Consider the following 20414-nt stretch of genomic DNA (forward strand, 5'->3'; position numbering starts at 1 on the left):
GCAGTCCCAATCTACAGTGATCTTGGAGCCCAGGAAAATAAAATCTCTCATTGCCATCATTTCTTCCCCATCTATTTGCCAGGATTTGAGAGGGCCAGATGCCATGATCTTAGTTCTCTTAATGTTGACTTTCAAGCCGACTTTTGCACTCGCCTTCTTCACCTGCATCTGTAGGTGAGGTCAATTTGGCAACACAGGGTGTAGCCCCGTCCCCAAAAGTCAAGATGTTGGCACCAGTGGTGTCACTGAACCTTTTTTCAGTCGTGCCCTGCAGATACTCCTGCCTGTTGCAGGGCATGTAATTTGGTTCCTTGATCCATTCTCCATGGCAAAAGATGAGAATGCTTCCAAGCAATGTTTGCACTGCAGTGGATGAAAACTCCTGTGCAGCTCTTTCACCTTTTATTCCTCAAGATTTGTCTCCAGCAAGAAAAACGCTGGGAGTTTACAAATTGACAGTGTTGGCTTGATCTTTATTATGGATCCCTGGATGTTGTGCTACAATCTTGGTTGTTTTTATGCAGACCATAGAACGATCATGCTGGAAGCTACCATTGGAGGCCCTTCAAGTCCAACCCTTTGTCCAACACAGGAGACCTTATTGCAACCCAGGAATGGAATGGAATAGGAATAGAAAAAGAAAGGAAAGGAAGTAGACTTTATTGATCTTGGAGTCCTAGTGAACAACCATTTAAATAGGAGCCAGCCGTGTGCAGCAGCTACCAAAAAAGCCAACACTGTTCTAAGCTGCATAAACAGAGGGATGGAATCAAGATCATGTGAAGGGTTAATACCACTTTATAAGGCCTTGGTGAGGCCACACTTGGAATACTGCATTCAGATTTGGTCGCCAGGATGTAAAAAAGATGTGGAGACTCTAGAAAGAGAGCAGAAAAGAGCAACAAAGATGATTAGGGGACTGGAGGCTAAAACATATGAAGAACGGTTGCAGGAACTGGATATGTCTAGTTGAATGAAAAGAAGGACTTGGGGAGACATGATAGCAGTGTTCCAATATCTCAGGGGTTACCCCAAAGAAGGAGTCAAACTATTCTCCAAGACACCTGGGGGCAGAAGAAGAAGCAATGGGTGGAAACTAATCAAGGAGAAAAGCAACTTAGAACTGAGGAGAAATTTCCTGACAGTTAGAACAATCAATCAGTGGAACAGCTTGCCTCCAGAAGTTGTGAATGCCCCAACACTGGAAGTCTTTAAGAAGATGTTGGATAGCCATTTGTCTGAAACGGTATAGGGTTTCCTGCCTAGGCAGGGGGTTGGACTAGAAGACCTTCAAGGTCCCTTCCAACTCTGCTATTGTATTGTATTGTATTATTGGTAATAAAGACACATAAGGAATTTGTCTCCGGTGCATAAGCTCTCAGTGTACACACATACAGCAACAAAGTGATAGGCCATAGATCATCAATCATACTTACAATAATTAATCATAGTATAATATAAATCCATTGACGTTTGTTTTCTTTCTGTACGCCTGGAAGCTTTAAAAGCAGCCTTGGGGTGGTCGAAATGACCTGTTTCTTTCCTTTGACAGGGTTATCCTTGGGTTATCCTTTCGGGCCGAGGGAGAGTGCGTGGAGGGAAGGCAAAGAGGTCACTTCTTTGCAGCCTTCCCAAACCAGCTGAGCCTCTCCTTTGAAGTTGGAGCCGGAAGAGAGATTGGCCACCCTCATGAAGAAGTCAGGCAAACCAAGCCCGGGGAAACCCCCCGCATTGGATAGCCAACCGGGGACATCCAAGGATGCCCTGAAGCAGATGCGCCAGAGCCCGCTTGCCAAAGAAACCTCAAAAGTTGGCTTGGTTTCCCAGTCCAAGATGACGTCCTTCAGCAAGGAGCTCTTCAACACCTGGAGAGACATTCGCTGGTTCCAAATCCCTTTGTCCTCTTTAAGGAAGCCCAAAGCTGGCCTCTTCAGCTTCACCTTCCAGTCCAGCCTCCAGAGGTACCAGCAGCTTCGGAAAACCAAGCGGCTGAAAGTTGGCAGGCCCTTCTCCGTCCTGCCTTTTCCGAGCTTGTCTTTGCCATTTACGGATCCTCCAGCATTTCGAGATGCGTTACGGGTAAGGAGGGAAGCCGGGATTGATTGATTTGGGGGAATAGCATAGCATAGCATAAGGGATAGAGTAGAGTAGAGTAGAATAGGAATAGAAATAGAATAGATATTGGAATATAGAATAGAATAGAGTAGAATACAATAGATATTGGAATATAGAATAGGAATAGGAATAGAACAGAACAGAATAGATACTGGAATATAGAATAGAATAGATGTTGGCACATAGAATAGAATAGAATTCTTTATTGGCCAAGTGTTATTGGACACATAAGGAATTTTGTGTATGTGCTCTCAGGGTACACAAGGAGAATAAAAATATATTCATCAAGAATAAAAAGATACAACACTTAGTGATAGTCCAGGTTACTAATAAGCTATCAAACAATATAAATTGAAAGATACCAGCATCATGGTTATAGTCATAAGTGGGGAGAGATAGATACTAGAAAGGAAGAGAAGAAGAATAGTAATGCATTCTTGGTAAATTATTGACAGTGTTGTGGGAATTAGTTGTTTAGCAGAGGGATGGCATGGGGGGGAAAAACTCCTGTGTCTAGTTATTTTGGTGTGCAGTGCCCTATAACGTCATTTTGAGGGTAGAATTTGAAACGGTTTATGTCCAGGATATGAGGGGTCTGTAGATATTTTCACAGTCCTCTTTTTGACATGTGCAGTATACAAGTCCTCAGTGGAAGGCAGGCTGGTAGTAATTGTTTTTTCTGCAGTTCTAATTATCTGTTGAAGTCCGTGTCTGTCTTGTTGGGTTACAGAGCCAAACCAGGCAGTTGCAGGGGTGTAGATGACAGACTCAATCATTCCTCTGTAGAACAGAATCAGCAGCTCTTTGGGCAGTTTGAGCTTCCTGTGTTGGTGCAGAAAGAATATTCTTTGTTGTGCTTTTTTGATGACATTTTTGATGTTAGGTGTCCATTTTAAGTCTTGAGATATGATAGAACCTAGAAACGTGAAGGTCTCTACTATTAATATTGTGTTGTCGAGCATTGTAAGAGGTGGTAGTATAGGAGGGTTTCTTCTAAACCCAACACCATTTCTACAGTTTTAGCCGGAGAACATAAGCTCTCTAATAGTACAAGGTGGTGTGATGACCCGGGGCACGGCAGAGAGATAACACAGGCAGCTGGCAGTTCAAGCAGCCCCTTTATTGCTCCAAATTTCCCAAAATGCTTCCTTTGTTTCTGGCAAGTCCTAGAGCAAAGTGGTCACTTACACACACCCCTCATGCAGCCAACGTTAGTCCAGACCAACGTTGGCAGTCAACACTTTAGGAATTCAGCCTTTGTTCCTGACAAATGCCCCTCCCCACAGCGTCTCCTTAAGGCTCATTCCCCAGGTGGGCCTTGTGAAGAGGGGCGCAGCTCTCTCCTGACTAGCCTGCTCAGTCTGCGTTGTTCGCGCCTTCTCTCCACTCTCCGTGCTCGAGGAGCAGGAGGAGGTGGTCCTTGCTCCTCGCCTGAGCTCTGTCTCTCATGTTCACTGCTTAGCCTCTCTTGGTTGTCCTGCCCCTCCCTGCCTACAAGCCGTCTCAATCCTGAAAAGCTCTGGCCTGACTGGGTCTCCTCTTCCCCATTTGCCAATGAAGTCGCCCCCTCGATCTCCGTCGGCTCCAGTTCCAGCTCGTCTTCCTCTGCAGATTCAGGCTCCAACAGGGGCATGACAGGTGGTATTGATCAAGTTTCTTTCCTTAGTGTTTTAAGGCCACCTTCTCTCTTGGTACCTGGATGAATTGTGTGTAAACCTGTCTCAAAACACATTCATTGGTAGAATTGTGAGCCTATATCTCTGATGGCGAACCTATGGCACACATGCCCAAAGTGGCACACGAAGCCATGTAGCCCGACACATGCGGCCTTCCCTGTTTGTCTTCTGGGTTTCTGGTGCGCATGCGCATGGATGTGCAATGATCAGCTGTCCTTTGCATGCACGCCGGCCCGCTGATTGTCTGGTGCGCATGTGCGGCAGAACTCGGAAGTTTGGCTTTCTAGAGCGTAATCCCTTTGCGTGCGTGGCAGTGCTGAAAACCGGCTCGCAGATGCGAGCTGATCATTGGGCACGTGTGTGTGCTAGAAAGCAGAGCATGGCCACGATGAGCGTGCATGATGTTTCCGTGTGACTTTTTTGGCACTCGGTGCCGAAAAGGTTCACCATCACTGGCCTATATGGTATTAAAAATATTGTTTATTTTTCCTCTTGATCAAAGGCGAGGTTGTCTATGTTGACTGGCCCCAGTCTAAAAGGTCCTTCCTATGAAGGGATGTATGGTGAGGCTTCCTTGGTCATAAATTTGCTTTGGGCAACTTATCCTAGACGGATTTAAAGGTAACACAAGGCCTTAAGGCAGCAATAGGTGCAAGATGTATTTTTTTAAATAGCCTTGAATAAATAAGGGCTGGATCAGGTGGAACAATGTCTGATGACTTCTTTCAATCAGTCCACGATAGAAAGCGTCCTCACATACCGCAATTCCATATAGTACACTCGGTTAACTGCTGCAGACAGGAAGGCACTACAGAGAGGGATCAATTACTTGCACAGGGATTATCCTTTATACTATTTATGTTGTTTGTATTTTTTGTCACGGACTGCACCAGTGAGGCTAAAACAAATTTCGTTGTCTACACGATGTAGACAATGACAATAAAAGCTGTGCTATACACTCAACTGAAATAGGGACCAGAAAGTTAGCAGTTAGGTGTTTTTTGTTTTTTTTCCTGAACCAGGCCATTAGATTTTCTGGAATGTATTTCTTTGGACTTAGCATTTTTCATATCCCTGGGGCTGTGTTTTGTTAACTTGTGGGGTAAGACATGTGTTTATATGAATCCAGTCATTCAACAAGCGTTGTTAAAATCTTACCAAATTTGTCCCACAGGGTGATAATCACAGAACTTCAAGAACGGATAGATCTAAAGTCCGCAAAAGACTCTCGGCTCATAGAAATGGTAATATTCTAAAATACATTTCTGATGACTTTGGGGTGGGTGGGAGAATGGGACGCTGTCCTATGGCCGGTTTTAGGATCGGTTGTGATGCTTGTTTGCTGAAGTAGATCTAACTTCAGTGGGGGAGGGGTGAAACTGGGCTTTTTGACCTGGTTTGCTTGTACTTTATATTATTATGAGCCATGCTGGCGCAGTGGTTAGAGTGCAGTACTGCAGGCTACTTCTGCTGCCTGCCGGCTGCCTGCAATTTGGCAGTTCAAATCTCACCAGGCTCAAGGTTGACTCAGCCTTCCATCTTTCCGAGGTGGGTAAAATGAGGACCCAGATTGTTGGGAGCAAGAGGCTGACTCCGTAAGCCGCTTAGAGAGGGCTGGAAAGAACTATAAAGCAGTATATGTCTAAATGCTATTGCTATTTCCTTCCTTCCTTCCCTCCCTCCCTCCCTCCCTCCTTCCTTCCTTCCTTCCTTCCTCTCTTCCTTCCTTGTGGTTAGAGTGTTGCATTTCAGGCTAACACTGCCAACTGCCAGGAGTTCGATCCTGACCAGTTCAAGGTTGACTCAGCCTTCCATCCTTCCGAGGTGGGTAAAATGAGGACCCAGATTGTTGGGGGCAAGAGGTTGACTCCGTAAACTGCTTAGAGAGGGCTGGAAAGCACTGTGAAGCGGTCTATGGCGAAGTGCTATTCCTTCCTCCCTTCCTTTTTTTTTGCCACAATTTTTTATTTTTTTTTATTTTTAAAACAAACATAAAGAACCTTCTTCTTTACATACTGTAGAAAGTGTATCAGTTGGTTACAAAAAGCTTTCGTGCATCTCTTTCACCGTCATCAAGTTTAGTTCATATTAACTCTAGTATTTATCTCAGGTGGTTTATACATGTTACCATCATCATACCTCCACTTTTATTTGACTATAATTATTTAAACATCCTTCATCATAAAATATACCAAAATTTAGTGCATAACCACATACTGGCATTTCATTTATTATATCTAAAATCCTCCATTAACATTGAATCCTTATGTCCTATTCTAGCTAAACATCCGTAATATTTAATAACAAAATTTTCTAATACTCCTTTCGAAATCACTACAATTTGCATCCAGTTTCCTTATATTATACCCATACATATATATGAATTATTATCATTATCCTTTTTTTATTTGACTATATCCTATATCATAACATTTTCTGCCTAATAATCAAAACTTAACTGTGTCTAATTTAATTCTTTGTTGTTGTTGTTGTTGTTGTTGTTGTTGTTGTTATTATTATTATTATTATTATTATTATTATTATTATTATTATTATTATTATTATTATTATTAACCTTTATATATAATCCAAAAGGATTTCTAGCCTTCCCTTCATGGTTATCATTCAATATTCATATTTTGAACTACATACAACTACACATTGTATACATTATTATCATTATCCATTTTTTATTTAACTATACCTATTATCACTAAATTTCACTAAGTTTAGCTAGTTTTGAATCAACCTGTATCTTTCCAATAACAGAACACTCTCATATCTTCTGCCATTTGTGGAACTAATCTGCTAAACATTTTCTTAATCAGATCTGTATGGACTTCTCTTAGCAACTCCTTGCTTGTAAAATCTCTCATGTACTCTTGATGCCCTCTTTCTGTTTCCTTGTTCAGCTTGTCTTTGATTGTCAGCAGTGTTATCAATATTTTTGCTGATAAGATTCCATAGTCCATAGGTCCTTTAATTTTCTCTTCTTCTTCTATATCTTGCCCTTTGGAATAAATCTTCTCTCCATTTAATTCCTCTTTCGATATTCCATTCTTTCTTTTTTCAAAAATAGACCAATTGCCATAGATGTTAACCAGTTTAATATATTTATATTCATCTTGCACTTTGTTTTTTTTAGTTTCAATCACCTCATTTTGTATTTGATAAACATCCTCGATTTTTTTCGCATGTAATCCAGTTTTCTTTCCATTCTCTCCTCTGTATTTAATAATTTTTGCAATTCTGCAAATATTCCTTGCAAGTTTAAAGCTTCTACATTCTCCTGAGATGCCATATTATCATGCACAGCTGCTCTTGCTTGGAAGGTCAACAAGATTGAAACATACGTTCACAAAGACCGTTGTTTTCACTTTGAGTGCACTTCAAAGGGACATCTGGCCCCCCTTCCCATACTCTGTAGCCAATCCGCAAGTCTAAACAAAGAAAGTCCCGCCTGAATAGACAAACTCCGTTCAAGAAAACCTCCCAGCATTCGAGCAGCGCAGCGCTGTTAAAAAGTTTATTTTTTGTAACTATTTTATATTTCAAATTGAAAAAAGTAATCCGATCTTTAAATGAGTTTTTCTAATGAATTAGGAAAGTATCCACAACAATGAGAGGAGAAAACTTTGTTCTATAGATCACGGAGAGTCACAAAGAAAAGGTAGAAGAAGACTTGATCCATCCATTTTAAAAAGCTTGTAGAAATTCCGTCCATGTAAAAAGCATTTAAAAAAAGAGATAGCCACTGTCCAAAACCATTCCAAATTTAATTTCGCCGCTTAAATCTTCTATTCTTCAATTTAAATTAATTTTTAAGTTTTTATAGGCAGACTCTTTTTTAAAACAATAAAAATTCCTCACCAGCTGGAAACATTTTCTCTTTCCATAGCCTCCGTTTTGGAGCTGCCCCGACTTCGTCAGCCTTGGCTGGATTTTTTTGTCGCCGGCTTGAAGAACTTCTCTTGCTTCTTTCAGGGATTTTGCGATATCCCCAAAATCAGCAAGACGTATTCTTCCTGTTCACCGTCTCTTCGGGATGGTTTAGGTCCGTTGGACCCCCCCAGTGACAAAAATATTGGCTGTGGTCTCAGAGCATTGAGACCACACAACCATATTGTCGTGACGCTGGCCCCGCCTCTCCCTCCCTCCCTCCCTCCCTTGTGGTTAGAATCCAGTATTGCAGGCTAATTATGCCAATTGCCAAGAGTTTGATCCTGACCTCAAACATTGACTCACCCTTCCATCCTTCCAAAGTGGGTCAAATGAGGACCCAGATTGTTGGGGCAAGAGGCCACTGTGCACTGCTTAGAGAGAGGCCCTAAAGCACTGCAAAGCAGTAGATAAGTCGAAGTGTTATTCCTGTTGGGACAAAGGATTCTTAATGAAATAAAAGTGTTGTGTGCCACGTTTTGGATGTGATTGTAAAAAGGTGCTTGAAGCGAGCAGGATACAAAGCTGGTACTTTGGGGGGAAGTCATAGGTTTAAAGCACTGCCCCCTAGAGTCGGGAACAACTAGCACATATGTGTGAGGGGAATCTTTGCCTTTATCTATAATTAAAGGTGATAAAACAACCCAAAAGGCTCTCAGTACTGAAAGATTTTTATGTGAAGGCTAAATATTGTTCCCCATACCCTTGATTTACCCCCCCCTCCCCACCCCCTGAAGCTAAGAGCAGCCCCCACCAAGAAAATGAACCCATAGATCTGGACATGCAGGAAACCAGACTTTCAAAGAAAAATCTGTTTCTTAAAATATTTTTTTTAATCTAGATGAGCTGTTTAAGCCAGTTTCTCATCTACAGAACGCACTGCTGTATTACCCCAAGGTTGGTCTGAACAGTACAAAAATAAGATTTGTCAGGCTCATTCACGTTACTGTAGAAACTAAGAAATAATAACTTGTTGAAAAGGATGCTATTATGGGCATGGCACTATTTAAATCCTGGAAAACGTGCAGCTAGCAGGGTTACTTCCAGGCGTAATCGGATTTGCAAAAAATGGACTCCTTTTTTAGTATGTTGTTAGTTGCGAAGCCGTTTCCGACCCATCGTGAACCGATGCACCACGTTCCCCCAGGTCTTCCTGTCCTCTACCATCCTCTGGACTCCATTTAAGCTCACATCTATTGCTTCAGTGACTCCATCCAGCCACCTCATTCTCTGTCGTCTCCTTCTTCTTTTGCCCTCCATTGTTCCCAGCATTGGGCTCTTCTCCAGGGAGTCCTCTTTCCTTCTCATCAGGTGGCCAAAGTCTGTGAGTTTCCTCTTCAGGATCTGGCCTTCTAAAGAGCAGTCAGGGTTGATCTCCTCTAGGACTGACCGGTTGGATTGCCTTGCAGCCCAAGGGACTCGCAGGAGTCTTCTCCAGCACCAGAGTTCAAAGGCCTCCGTTCTTTGGTGCTCAGCCTTCCTTAGGGTCCAATCTTCACAGCCATACAGAGCATTTAACTTTAACCATATGTTTAGACCTTAAACGGTCTACTGTTGACCTCACCCCCTTCCTAAGAGGTCAGTAGGGGCGTGCATAAGTGCACTAGTGTGCCTAACGTCCCTGCCCCATTGTCCCTGTTTATTTGTTCCCATTTCCTGTGTTCTTATTCATGTTTATTCTTATCCCTGCTATCTTGTACATGAGTGACAAACCAAATAAATAAATAAACTCTTGCAACAGATGAGATTCACTAGAGGGCAGTCTCGGCTCTAAAATTGTCGTTTGACTTAGCATTCCCCCCCCCCCCCCTTTCCAGTTCATTTGCAATTGAATGAAAGTTGGGATTCTTAGGCGGAAATATTTCTTTGCCAAAAAGACAATCCTATCCTTAGGATTTCAGAATCCACTGGAGCAAAATTGCACAAGTCGTGTCCCTGGTGCAGATTGCCCTTTTACCTTCTCCAACCTTGGCAACTTTAAGCCTGGAGACCCCTGTTCTAAAGTGCCATGTCAGCCTTCTGAAGCAGGGTACACAGGCTTCTTCTGCCTGACAGATGAGTGGGGCTTTCATGCTCCAGCTGGAGACCCCCGCCAAATACTTTGCATCCCACGGGATCTATCGAGGGCCTGTATTAACAATGAGCACCTCGACGAGGGGGTAGATTTAGCTAAGGAGGGAGGAGGAAAGGGCCCCATCTCTTTTGCTGGGCCCTTTGCTGTCTTCCTCTGCAGGGCCATCGCTCTGAGACGGAGAGAAGAGAGTGAGCATTAAGAGTATTAAAGGTGCTTTTTTCAAGAGGCAAATAGACTTTCTGGGTTTTTTTCTTTGAAGACGTTTTGCATCTCATCCAAGAAGCTTCTTCAGCTCTGACAGGATAGCTGGGAATGGAAGAACTGATATTCCCTGCAGACAGACAGTTGGTCATCTGCGTCCTTTTAGAGGGTCCTTGAAGCACTTGGGGGTTTACCTTTGTCCTCAGAGTCACCCAGTGGTGCAAATGCTCCTGTAGTCTGGTTCTAACAGCCCCCCCCCCCCACCTCGAGGTTTGGGCACCAGGGCTGCTTACGTGGCAAAAGGAGCTTTCTACAGACTTGAGGGGGTGTGGCAAGTGCAGTTGTGGGTACTCCATCATTGGAGGTTTTTAAGAAAAGACTGGACAGCCACCTGTCTGAAGGGGTATAGGGTTTCCTGCTTGACGGGGCTGGACTAGAAGACCTCCAAGGTCCCTTCCAGCTCTAGTCTGAATAGGAGGCTAAAACATAGGAACAATGGTTACAGGAATTGGGTACGACAATGGATGGAAACTAATCAAGGAGAGAAGCAACCTAGAACTAAGGAGGCACTTCCTCACAGTGAGAAGAATCAACCAGTGGAACGGCTTGCCACCAGAAGTTGTGGATTCCCCATCACTGGAGGTTTTTGAGAAGAGACTGGAATGAGGCCTGTCTGAAATGGTCTAGAGCCGTGAGGGCGAACCTTTCTGGCACCAAGTGCCCAAACCGGAACACACATACATGTGTGTGCATGTGCACACACCGGAGCACCTGGAACCCAAAGACCAGCTGGCCGACACATGCCTGTTTTTTGGCTGGTTTGGGGACAGTTTTTGGGGCAGTGTTCAGGCTGCTTTTGTAATGGTCTTCGTGGGCCCTGGAACGCTAGAAAAAGGCTGAAAAAGGGCCTGGTTTGGCGCCATTTTCAGGCCATTTTCCGGTGCTGCGGTACCTGCAAAGATTAGTGTGTCAGAAACCAAAAGAGCAGCTGGCAACGGTGCTCGTGTCCAGAGAGAGGGCTCTGCGTGCCACCTTTGGCACACATGCCATAGGTTCGCCATCACGGGTCTAGGGTCTCCTGCTCAAGCAGGAGGTTGGACTAGAAGGCCTCCAAAGTCCCTTCCAACTCTATTATTCTACTCTGTGTTTTGCATGCTGGCTTCATCCTGCGGTTGGAGCTTCGCTTGTTTCTGCGGCCCAGTTGCTGGCATGCCGTGGACCGGGGGATTGGGCCCCCCCTTGGTGTTGCACGCCTGGCCTCCTGGTAACGTCTCTTTCCTTTTCTCCAGACACTCGGTCTTTCCTGCGACAGATGCAGAAGAAGTTTCAGAAGCACCAGCCCTCTCCGGATGCGCTTCCCTCGAAATGCGTCCCCTCTGCAGCGGTGTCCGGCCAGCAGTGGGTCACGGGGCTCAGCAGGCGCTCCCGAAAGAAGTCCAAGAAGGGAGATCCTGCTCCCCCAGCCAAGAGCCCCGGAAGAGGGAAAAGCTCCAGCGAGCGGAGCGACTCCAAGTCACCCTTGGAAGAGGACGAGGACATCTTCCCACCAGACTGGTCGCCTCCATCCTTTCTCTTCAAGGAAGAGCCGCCTCCTCTCAGCCCGGATCCTGGAAGCTTTCAGGAAATGCCGGACGGTCCCCAAGCGGCTGGTGGGTCTTTCTCTCTTTCTCTCTTTCTCTCTCTCTCTTTCTCTCTCTCTCTCTTTCTCTTTCTCTCTCCCTTTCCCCCCCTCTCTTTCTCTCTCTGTTTCTCTCTCACTGTTTCTCTCTCTCTCTGTTTCTCTCTCTCTCTTCTCCATCTGCCTCTCTCTTTCTCTCTCTCTCTTTCTCTCTCTCTCTTTCTCAATCTGTGTCTCTTTCTCTCTCTCTCTCTCTCTTTCTCTCTCTGTCTCTTTGTCTCAGAGGTGGCCTCTTGCCCCCAACTATCTGGGTCCTCATTTTACCCACCAGGGAAGGATGGAAGGCTGAGTCAATCTTGAACTGGTCAGGATCAAACTCCTGGCAGTAGGCAGAGTTAGCCTGCAATGCTGCATTCTAATATTGCAACACAGCAGCAGCTATGAGGTGACCATGCTCACTGCCTCCTGCACCTCAAAAATAATAAATCCTCCCCATAAATAAGGCTAAGTGCTTATTTCGGGGGTCAAAAGAAAATAAGATCCTGTTTTATTTTGGGGAAAACTGTCAGGGTTCCAAATAGCATCCAAAATTAAACCAAAGTCCCAGGCAAAGTCTTGCTCAAAGTTCCAATTTATTAAGAGAGCCATGTTGGCACATCTGGGAAAACCCGAATCTGAAAGCTTTCCAGTTTTCCCCACCCAGTTGAAAGTTCAAGATCTTGCCCCCCACACCCACAAGTCCATCCCATGGTCCAATCTCCCATTGCCATGCTGTCAGTTCCACTCATCCAGTTCTGGTCAGGTGCAGAGGTGCAGAGACCAAGAATGACCTTGGCTTTCTAGAAAGAATTTTGTTATGGCTACATATCATCTAATTCCATACATTTTCCCACAATAGAAAATGCATAGTAGAATAATAGAAAGTGTAGCAGGCCTGAGATCCAAAAGAAAAGATGGCTGCAGGCCTGAAAGAAACATGGTAACAACTCTTCCCTTTTCTCCCAGAGTCCGCAGAGAAATCAGAGCAGGAAGACTCAGTTCCTGTAGCCGAGAGCCCGGGAAGAGATGACGACTCCAGTGGATGGAGCGACCCCAAGTCTCTCTTAAAGGAGGAGGATGAGGAGACGTCATTTCTTCCGGACCTGCCGCTAAGACGAATGGCACTTCTCTACCATGAAGAGTCGCCTCCCCTTAGCCCAACTCCTGGACCATCTGAAGCCCTCAGCTCTCAGGAAATGCCGGACCAAGAGGCCAGTGCATCTCCAAGGATGGGAGGCCCTTCTTCTTCGCCCCCCCTCCATCTCTTGCTGCCCGGCTCTGGGAATTCCTCCAGGAGCAGCTTCTTGGCCTCCTCGGATGAGTTTCTAGAAGGTCCCGGAGGGCTAACCCCGGACTCCAATGAAGAGGAAGATATGGATGACAGCAGCCTTGTGCCCCTCCGAGATCTCCTTCACATGGACGAGTCCGGTTCCAGCACTCTGGAGATGAGCTTGGTGGGTACCCCGGGGGAGCTGGGGTTTAAACCCCCTTCGACTTGGCCTTCTTGAGAACCTTGGCCTTCGAATTCCGGTCTCCATCTGGTTCCTTTCCCTTTTCTGGGATTGTTTCGTGTACAGGATAGTCCCCGACTCAGAATAGAAATAGAAATAGAATAACGAAGTTGGAAGGGACGTTGGAGGTCTTCTAATCTAACCCCCTGCTTAGGCAGGAAACCCTATACCATTTCAGACAAATGGTTGTCCAACATCTTCTTAAAGACTTCCAGTGTTGGGGCATTCACAACTTCTGGAGGCAACTTCTGTTCCACTGATTCATTGTTCTGTCAGGAAGTTTCTCCTCAGTTCTAAGTTGAATGAATGAATGAATATTTATTTCTTAGCCGCACCCTCTCCCAAAGGACTCGGGGCGGCGTACAATAAAACATATAAAATACATATCTGAACAAGAACATACATATAACAAAGATGTGTACTGAGACGTGTACAAGGAGGAAGTCGGCTGCTGGATAAAAACAATTAAAATCACAATATTTAAAAAAACCCTAAATAAATAAATAAATTCAATTAAATTACACAAATAAAAAACCCGTCAGGAGCAATATAATTAGATCATGGTTGCTTCTCTCCTTGATCAGTTTCCACCCATTGCTTCTTGTCCTGCCCTCAGGTGCTTTAGAGAATAGCTTGACTCCCTCTTCTTTGTGGCAGCCCCTGAGATATTGGGGCACTGCTATCATGTCTCCCCTGGTCCTTCTTTTCATTAAACTAGACCTACCCAGTTCCTGCAACCGTTCCTCCTATGTTTTATCCTCCAGTCTATTGTCTATGTCCTAGCCTATTGCCTCCAACAATCCCCAGGAATGAGTTGGAAGGGACCTTGCAAGGTCTTCTAGTCCCGCTCCCTGCTCAAGCATAATTTTAAATTTCTGAATTTAAATTTAGACCTCAGCAAGCATGTCTCTTTAATTGCTTTCCATCCTGTTACATTGCAACGACTTCCTTCCAGTAGCCCCAGGAATGCAAAATTATGCAGAGAATGGCATAGATTCAGAATAAAATAGAATAACAGAGATGGAAGGGACCTTGGAGGTCTTCTAATCTAACCCCCTGCTTAGGCAGGAAACCCGATGCCATTTCAGACAAATGGTTGTCAGATCTCTTCTTGGCTGGATTTGCTTAATGACCATACGATTCACTTAACTGCAGTGATTCTCTTAACAACCCTGCAAAAATGGTTGTCAAATTGGGCGCCACTCAACAACCGCCTTACCTTGGGGTTACAAGTCGAGGTCTACCTGTGTAGGGCCAGGTGAACACGTTCTAGGCTGGGTCTTGTTGTCTGTCATGCTGCTAAGAGATGAGAAGACCTATTCGAAATAGATAAACAGATTAACAGAGTTGGAAGGGACCTTGTAGGTCATCTAGTCCAACCCCCGGCCCAAGCAGGAGACCCTAGACCAGTGATGCCTAACCTTTTTGCCATTGTGTGCCAAAAGCGGGGGGAGCGAAGGGGGGTTGTGTGCAGGAGTGACCACACCCATAATTCTATGTGCGTGACCCTATGCGCACGCGATGATCAGTTGGCCTTCATGCGCATGGCAGTGCCAGAAACTGGAAGAGCTGATTGTCGCACGCACATGCATGCAGTATCCGGAAGACCAGCTGGAAGTTCCTTTTCCAGCGAGCGCATGCCCCTTGGGCAGCTCCTCTTCCGGGATGTGGCCCAGATGAGTGCGCGCATGTGCCTTTTTCAGCACTCGGCGCCAAAGAGGTTCGCCATCACTGGTATAGGGTCTCTTGCTTGAGCAGGGGGCTGGGCTAGAAGACCTCCACAGTCCCTTCCGGCTCTATTCTGATTCAGTCTGATTCAGCATGGCTTTCTGGAGGGGCATTGCTAGGGCTGGCAGCATGCTTGAGCCTTGGCAATATGCCAGGCAGTGGGTGCATCTCTTGCTTATTGAGTCCCATGTAATCTGTTTTCCTTCTGCTTTCAGTGCCCATCGCCAAGACGGGACAGTTACCTGACCAGCCTCGACAAGCTTCTTGAAGAGAAAAGGTAAAATTGAAGCCCCATTTCCACCCCTTGTGATGGGGGGACCCGACCATGAGGAAGGGCCACTTATTTCTTTCCTGAAGGGGGAGGTGACAAAAGGAAGCAGGAGGGAGGAAAGTTGGGGGGACATAGGTGCTCCATCACTGAAGGTTTTCAAGAAGAGATTGGAGAACCATTTCCCAAAGAGATTGTGCTGTCCTAGGCTTCCCAAGCCGACTCCTCGTCCCATAAAACCCCTTTTATTTTGGTTAAAGGGAATTCCTCTCCAGCAAAGTCCCGGCCAACAGTCTTTCATGAGATTTTACAACTATTAGGCCTTTATCAGGCTTGGAGAGCTGCCAGGCTGATATCTTCCACCGCCAAGCTGTAGCAGCTATTACTTGGCCAGAAGTCAGGAACAGATCTTCACTCGAATGAACTGAACTCATTGTCTCCTGCAAACTCCCCTCCCCTTTCGCTCCTCTTTATTCCCTCTGGGAGGGGCCATTCACCATCCACCTGTGCCTTTACTCCCCAGTCGGCCCTTGCTCTTTTCGCCCTCCCCAGGCTCCTATAAAGCCTCTGGAGCCTGGGGAAGGCGAAAAATAGCTTTTAAAAAGGTAAACTCAGCTGGCCAGCGCGCGCATGTGCGCTGGCCAGCTGACAGGGCAGCGCCTCACGTGCCCTGACAAATGGCTCCGCGTGCCACTTGTGGCACGCGTGCCACAGGTTTGCCATCACTGCTTTACAGTATCCTTCCCCTGCTACATCCACCAAGCCACGCCCACCAAACCAGTAATAAATTTTTTTGAATCCCACCATTGGTTCAATGCCCAGAATTTTTAGCAGGGAATTTAGTGGCTCAGGTATTCTGGGAGTTGAAGTCCATACATCTGGAAACTGCTATATTGGGAAAAACTATCAAAAGAATCAAGAACTGTTTGTGGTACACTAGTTAAGTAGCTTTAGAGAAGCTAAGAGAGCCCTATTCCTAGAAAGGGACGCAATGGCTCAGTGGCTAAGACACTGAGCTTGTGGATCAGAAAGGTCGGCAGTTCGGCGGTTTGAATCCCTAGCACTGTGTAATGGAGGGAGCTCCCGTGACTTGTCCCAGCTTGTCCCAGCTTCTGCCAACCTAGCAGTTCGAAAGCACATAAAAATGCAAGTAGAAAAATATGAGCCATCTTTAGTGGGAAGGTCACAGTGTTCTCCTTCGGTGTTTAGTCATGCAGGTCACATGACCACAGAGACATCTTCAGACAGCGCTGGCTCTTTGGCTTTGAAACGGAGCTGAGCACTGCCCCCTAGAGTTGGGAACGACTAGCACATATGTGCGAGGGGAACCTTTACCGTCACCTATTCCTAGAAAGTTACAAGGTGTAGCTGCAGTTAGGTGAATGTGACCGACTTCTTCCAAAATGATTGGGGTTGATAATTGGGTGGGCTGTGGAAAATCCAAAACACATCCTGGGAAAAGGCAGTTGTAGAGCAGGGGGAGATCACAAAGGCATTCATTCCTGCCATGACTTTTCTTGGCTTTCTTTCTATCTCTCTTCCATGTGGTCCTTCCTCTCAGCAGCCTCCCTTGAGCTGAGAGGAACTTAAGTTTGTATTTCTGCTCTTTGGGAGGCTACCGTCCCTCTAGCTTCTTCTTGCTAACAAAGCAATGAGTTCGTTTTTCGATGCTATGGAAACGCTGGAACAGCGTAAGTTAAGCTGCTTGTTAGACAGGATTAAGTTTTCACTTCGGCTGCGTGCAGTTGTCATAGACAGTGATATGATATTTATGGTTCTTGAGGGCGCCTCGTCCTTTCATTTCTACTGAACCCTAAGCAATTTAGTTGTGTCGTTACTGGGAATGTTTTAATTGTGGTTCAGTCATTCTGGGGGAGGTGAGGGGTGGAGGATGGATTTTAACTGCTTTTTGTGGTGGGTTTATTGTGGATTTGGCTAAGGCGCCACATGAGTCTGCACAAATCAATAGCATTTAAAATCCATTAATAAATGAAATATTTCTTACCAGAGCAGAACTCCGAGGCACGCTTTTGGATCTCAGCATATGTTTATGGCACCAGTTTGGGAAGATGGCAATAGCAATAGCAATTATACTTATATACCGCTTTACAGTGTTTTTACAGCCCTGTCTAAGCGGTTTCCAGAGTCAGCCTCTTGCCCCCAACAATCTGGGTCCTCATTTGATCCACCTCGGAAGGCGAGTCAGCCTTGAGCTGGTCAGGATCGAACTGCTGGAAGTGGGCAGAGTTAGCCTGCAATACTACATTCTAGTATTGAGAGCGGGAGGGAGGGAGGGAAGGAAGGAAGGAAGGAAGAAAGAAAGGAAGATAGTAATAACAATAGACTTAGAACTCCTGGTTGTGGCCAGAGTTAGCCTGCAATGCTGCACTCTAACCACTGTGCCAACACAGTTTTCCTTCCTTCCTTCCTTCCTTCCTTCCTTCCTTCCTTCCTTCCTTCCTTCCTTCCTTCCTTCCTTCCTTCCTTCCTTCTTTCCTTCCCCTTGTTTCCCCTTTCCTTCCTTCCCATCTTTTTTCCCTTTTCCTTCTTTCCTTCCCTCCCTCCCATTGTTTCCCCTTTCCTTCCTTTCCATCTTTTTTCCCTTCCTTCCTTCCTTCCTTCCTTCCTTCCTTCCTTCCTTCCTTCCTTCCTTCCTTCCTTCCTTCCTTCCTTCCTTCTTTCCTTCCCCTTGTTTCCCCTTTCATTCCTTCCCATCTTTTTTCTCTTTTCCTTCTTTCCTTCCCTCCCTCCCATTGTTTCCCCTTTCCTTCCTTTCCATCTTCCTTCCTTCTTTCCTTCCCCTTGTTTCCCCTTTCCTTCCTTCCCATCTTTTTCCCTTTTCCTTCTTTCCTTCCCTCCCTCCCATTGTTTCCCCTTTCCTTCCTTTCCATCTTTTTTCCCTTCCTTCTTCCTTCCTTCCTTCCTTCCTTCCTTCCTTCCTTCCTTCCTTCCTTCCTTCCTTCCTAAGCACTAGCACTTAGACTTACAGTATATATCCCTCCCTCCCTCCCGCTCTTCCTTCTCCATCACTGGAGGTTTTTAAGAAGAGATTGGACTGCCATTTGTCTGAAATGGGATAGGTTCTTCTGCTTGAGCAGGAGGTTGGACTAGAAGACCTCCAAGGTCCCTTCCCACTCTACTCTGAATTTGAAACTTGAATCTGTCGGTTTGCCCAAGTTCCCTGCTCCACAGCCATTCACCAATTTGGCCCAAGAGGGTTTGAACCACAAGGTGTTTAACTCTATCATTGTCCAGCTGATTGGCTTAATCCACCGTGCGGTACATCAACACGGCAGCCAGGACTCGGGCTGGCCCAGTGCCATCAGGGGAGCCGCTCGGCGTAAAGGGATTGAGCAATTGAAGCTGTTGAGTGGAGGGTCGTCTTCAACTGAGCCAGCGGGACCCTCTGTGCAAAAGGCATCCGGTGCATTTTGGCCCTGGCTTAATGATTCGTAAGAATCAAGTCAATCGCATGGCTTATTTAACCATCAGGGTTTAATGGGACTTGAATAAACCACGCCTTACTGTAGGCATGAGCTCAGCCAGCGCCGTGCAGTGCTGCGCTTCGCCACCTCCCTGATTTTTAAATGAGCTGTTGAATGTTGGGCTGAACTGTAACAGATGGTTTTTAAAGCCGATAATAATTCTGCAGGTGTTTTTTTTTTGGTAAATAGGTACGTGCAGGCTCATCTAGTATAAATAAAACAAGTTGCTTTCTTCATTCATTCATTCTTTATTTTATCTATGATCTATGATCTTTTATCCATTATCTATTATAAATTATCTATTATATTATCTATTATTTATTATTGTCCGGGTACCGTATTTATTTACATGGGGTAAAATGTCCGGATGAAATGTAATTTCTAATGTTGGATTTTCTACCTTACCAGAGGGAGTCCCCTTGTGGAGTACTGTGAAGGCCTTACCATGGCAACTCCACTGGGGTGCGCAGTTGAAGCCATTTTATGGCAGTACAGTAGAAGCCATTTTAAGGCGCAACAGGCTGTATTTTAACAGAACACCTCCCGAAGGGTGTTAGGGGTGTCTTACTCCCACAGTATTTTTCTCCAGAGTCTGAGCCATCTGTGTGCCAAGTTTGGTTGAAATTGCTCGAGGTCTTCCAGAGTTATGCTGGAACACACACACCACTGGTGGGTTGCAGGTGGTATGCCCCGGTATGGGTGTACTGGAGCCTACCCGGAGCACTGGGTACTGTTCCGGTACGGTCCTCCTGAGGGCCCACCTGCCCGCCCGAGCTCCTTACCTGTCCTTTAAGCCTTTGGTGCTTTGGTGCTTCCACGCATGCGCATGGCACCTATGGTGCCTGCACAACACTCTGCCACACAGCTGGAGCATCGTGGAGGCTTGCGGAAGCGTCGCAGTTAAGTATGATGCATGCGCGCACTGCGCATGTCCATGTGGGTGACGCCAGAATCCGGAACCCACCACTGACACACACACACATTTATAGAGATAGAAATAAAATTTATTTATTCCTTTGTCCATATATTTATTTATTTATTTATTCCTTGCTATTTTGCAGCCGTTATAAGAGGCTTCGCCTTCATTAATTCAGGAAAATAAAATAGCTTTTCCTAGACCTCCGATGGGGAACAGTCCAGGTGCTGATATTCTTGTAACCTTAAGGCAGGGGTGTCCAAACTTGGGAACTTTAAGACTTGTGGACTTCAACTCCAAGAATTCCCCAGCCAGCCATGCTGAATTCTGGGAGTTGAAGTCCACAAGTCTTAAAGTTCCCAAGTTTGGACACCCCTGCCTTAAGACCTTGCTGACTCTACAAGCTGTCGACCAGTTCAATCGGCTGCCTCAGGAAGAGTCCTCCAAGGAAGGCTGAATGGTCAAAACTTCCGTACAAAACTCAAGACCCACCTTTTTCAATTATCCGGCCTGGCTCAACCATAGTTCCATCTATTCCTCCTGACAGTCTTTTTAAATTCGTAATTTTTAAACTGGGGTATTTTATTGGCTAATAATTTTATTATTATTATTTTATGTATTTAATGATTATTACCTCCTTCCTGTATGTGTATGTGTATGTGTATATGTATATATTTATCTGCTTTTTATTGTACGCCGCCCCGAGTCCCTTGTGGAGAGGGAGCGGCTAACAAATCGAATAAATTCAAATTCAAATTCAATGATCAATGGGGGATTCTGCACTGATTCTTGGGGTTGGACTAAGTGACCTCTAGGGTGATGGGTTTAGTCGAGACTCATTTCT

At 45.5% G+C, this 20414-nt stretch overlaps 1 protein-coding gene across 1 annotated transcript in view; it reads left to right on the plus strand.

Moving 5' to 3' along the window:
- Positions 1-1563: 1563 nt before the first annotated feature.
- Positions 1564-20414, plus strand: part of FAM178B (family with sequence similarity 178 member B) — a 276725-nt gene continuing 257874 nt past the window's right edge. Inside the window, exons 1-5 of the mRNA XM_081960741.1 lie at positions 1564-2079; positions 4966-5035; positions 11295-11654; positions 12629-13116; positions 15117-15178. Of these exons, the coding sequence (XP_081816867.1) occupies positions 1690-2079; positions 4966-5035; positions 11295-11654; positions 12629-13116; positions 15117-15178 (1370 nt within the window). The 5' untranslated portion in view covers positions 1564-1689. The remainder of the gene's footprint in view (positions 2080-4965; positions 5036-11294; positions 11655-12628; positions 13117-15116; positions 15179-20414) is intronic.

The sequence above is a fragment of the Natrix helvetica genome, assembly GCF_964273705.1.
Source record: "Natrix helvetica genome assembly, chromosome: 8".
Classification (NCBI taxonomy): domain Eukaryota; kingdom Metazoa; phylum Chordata; class Lepidosauria; order Squamata; family Natricidae; genus Natrix; species Natrix helvetica.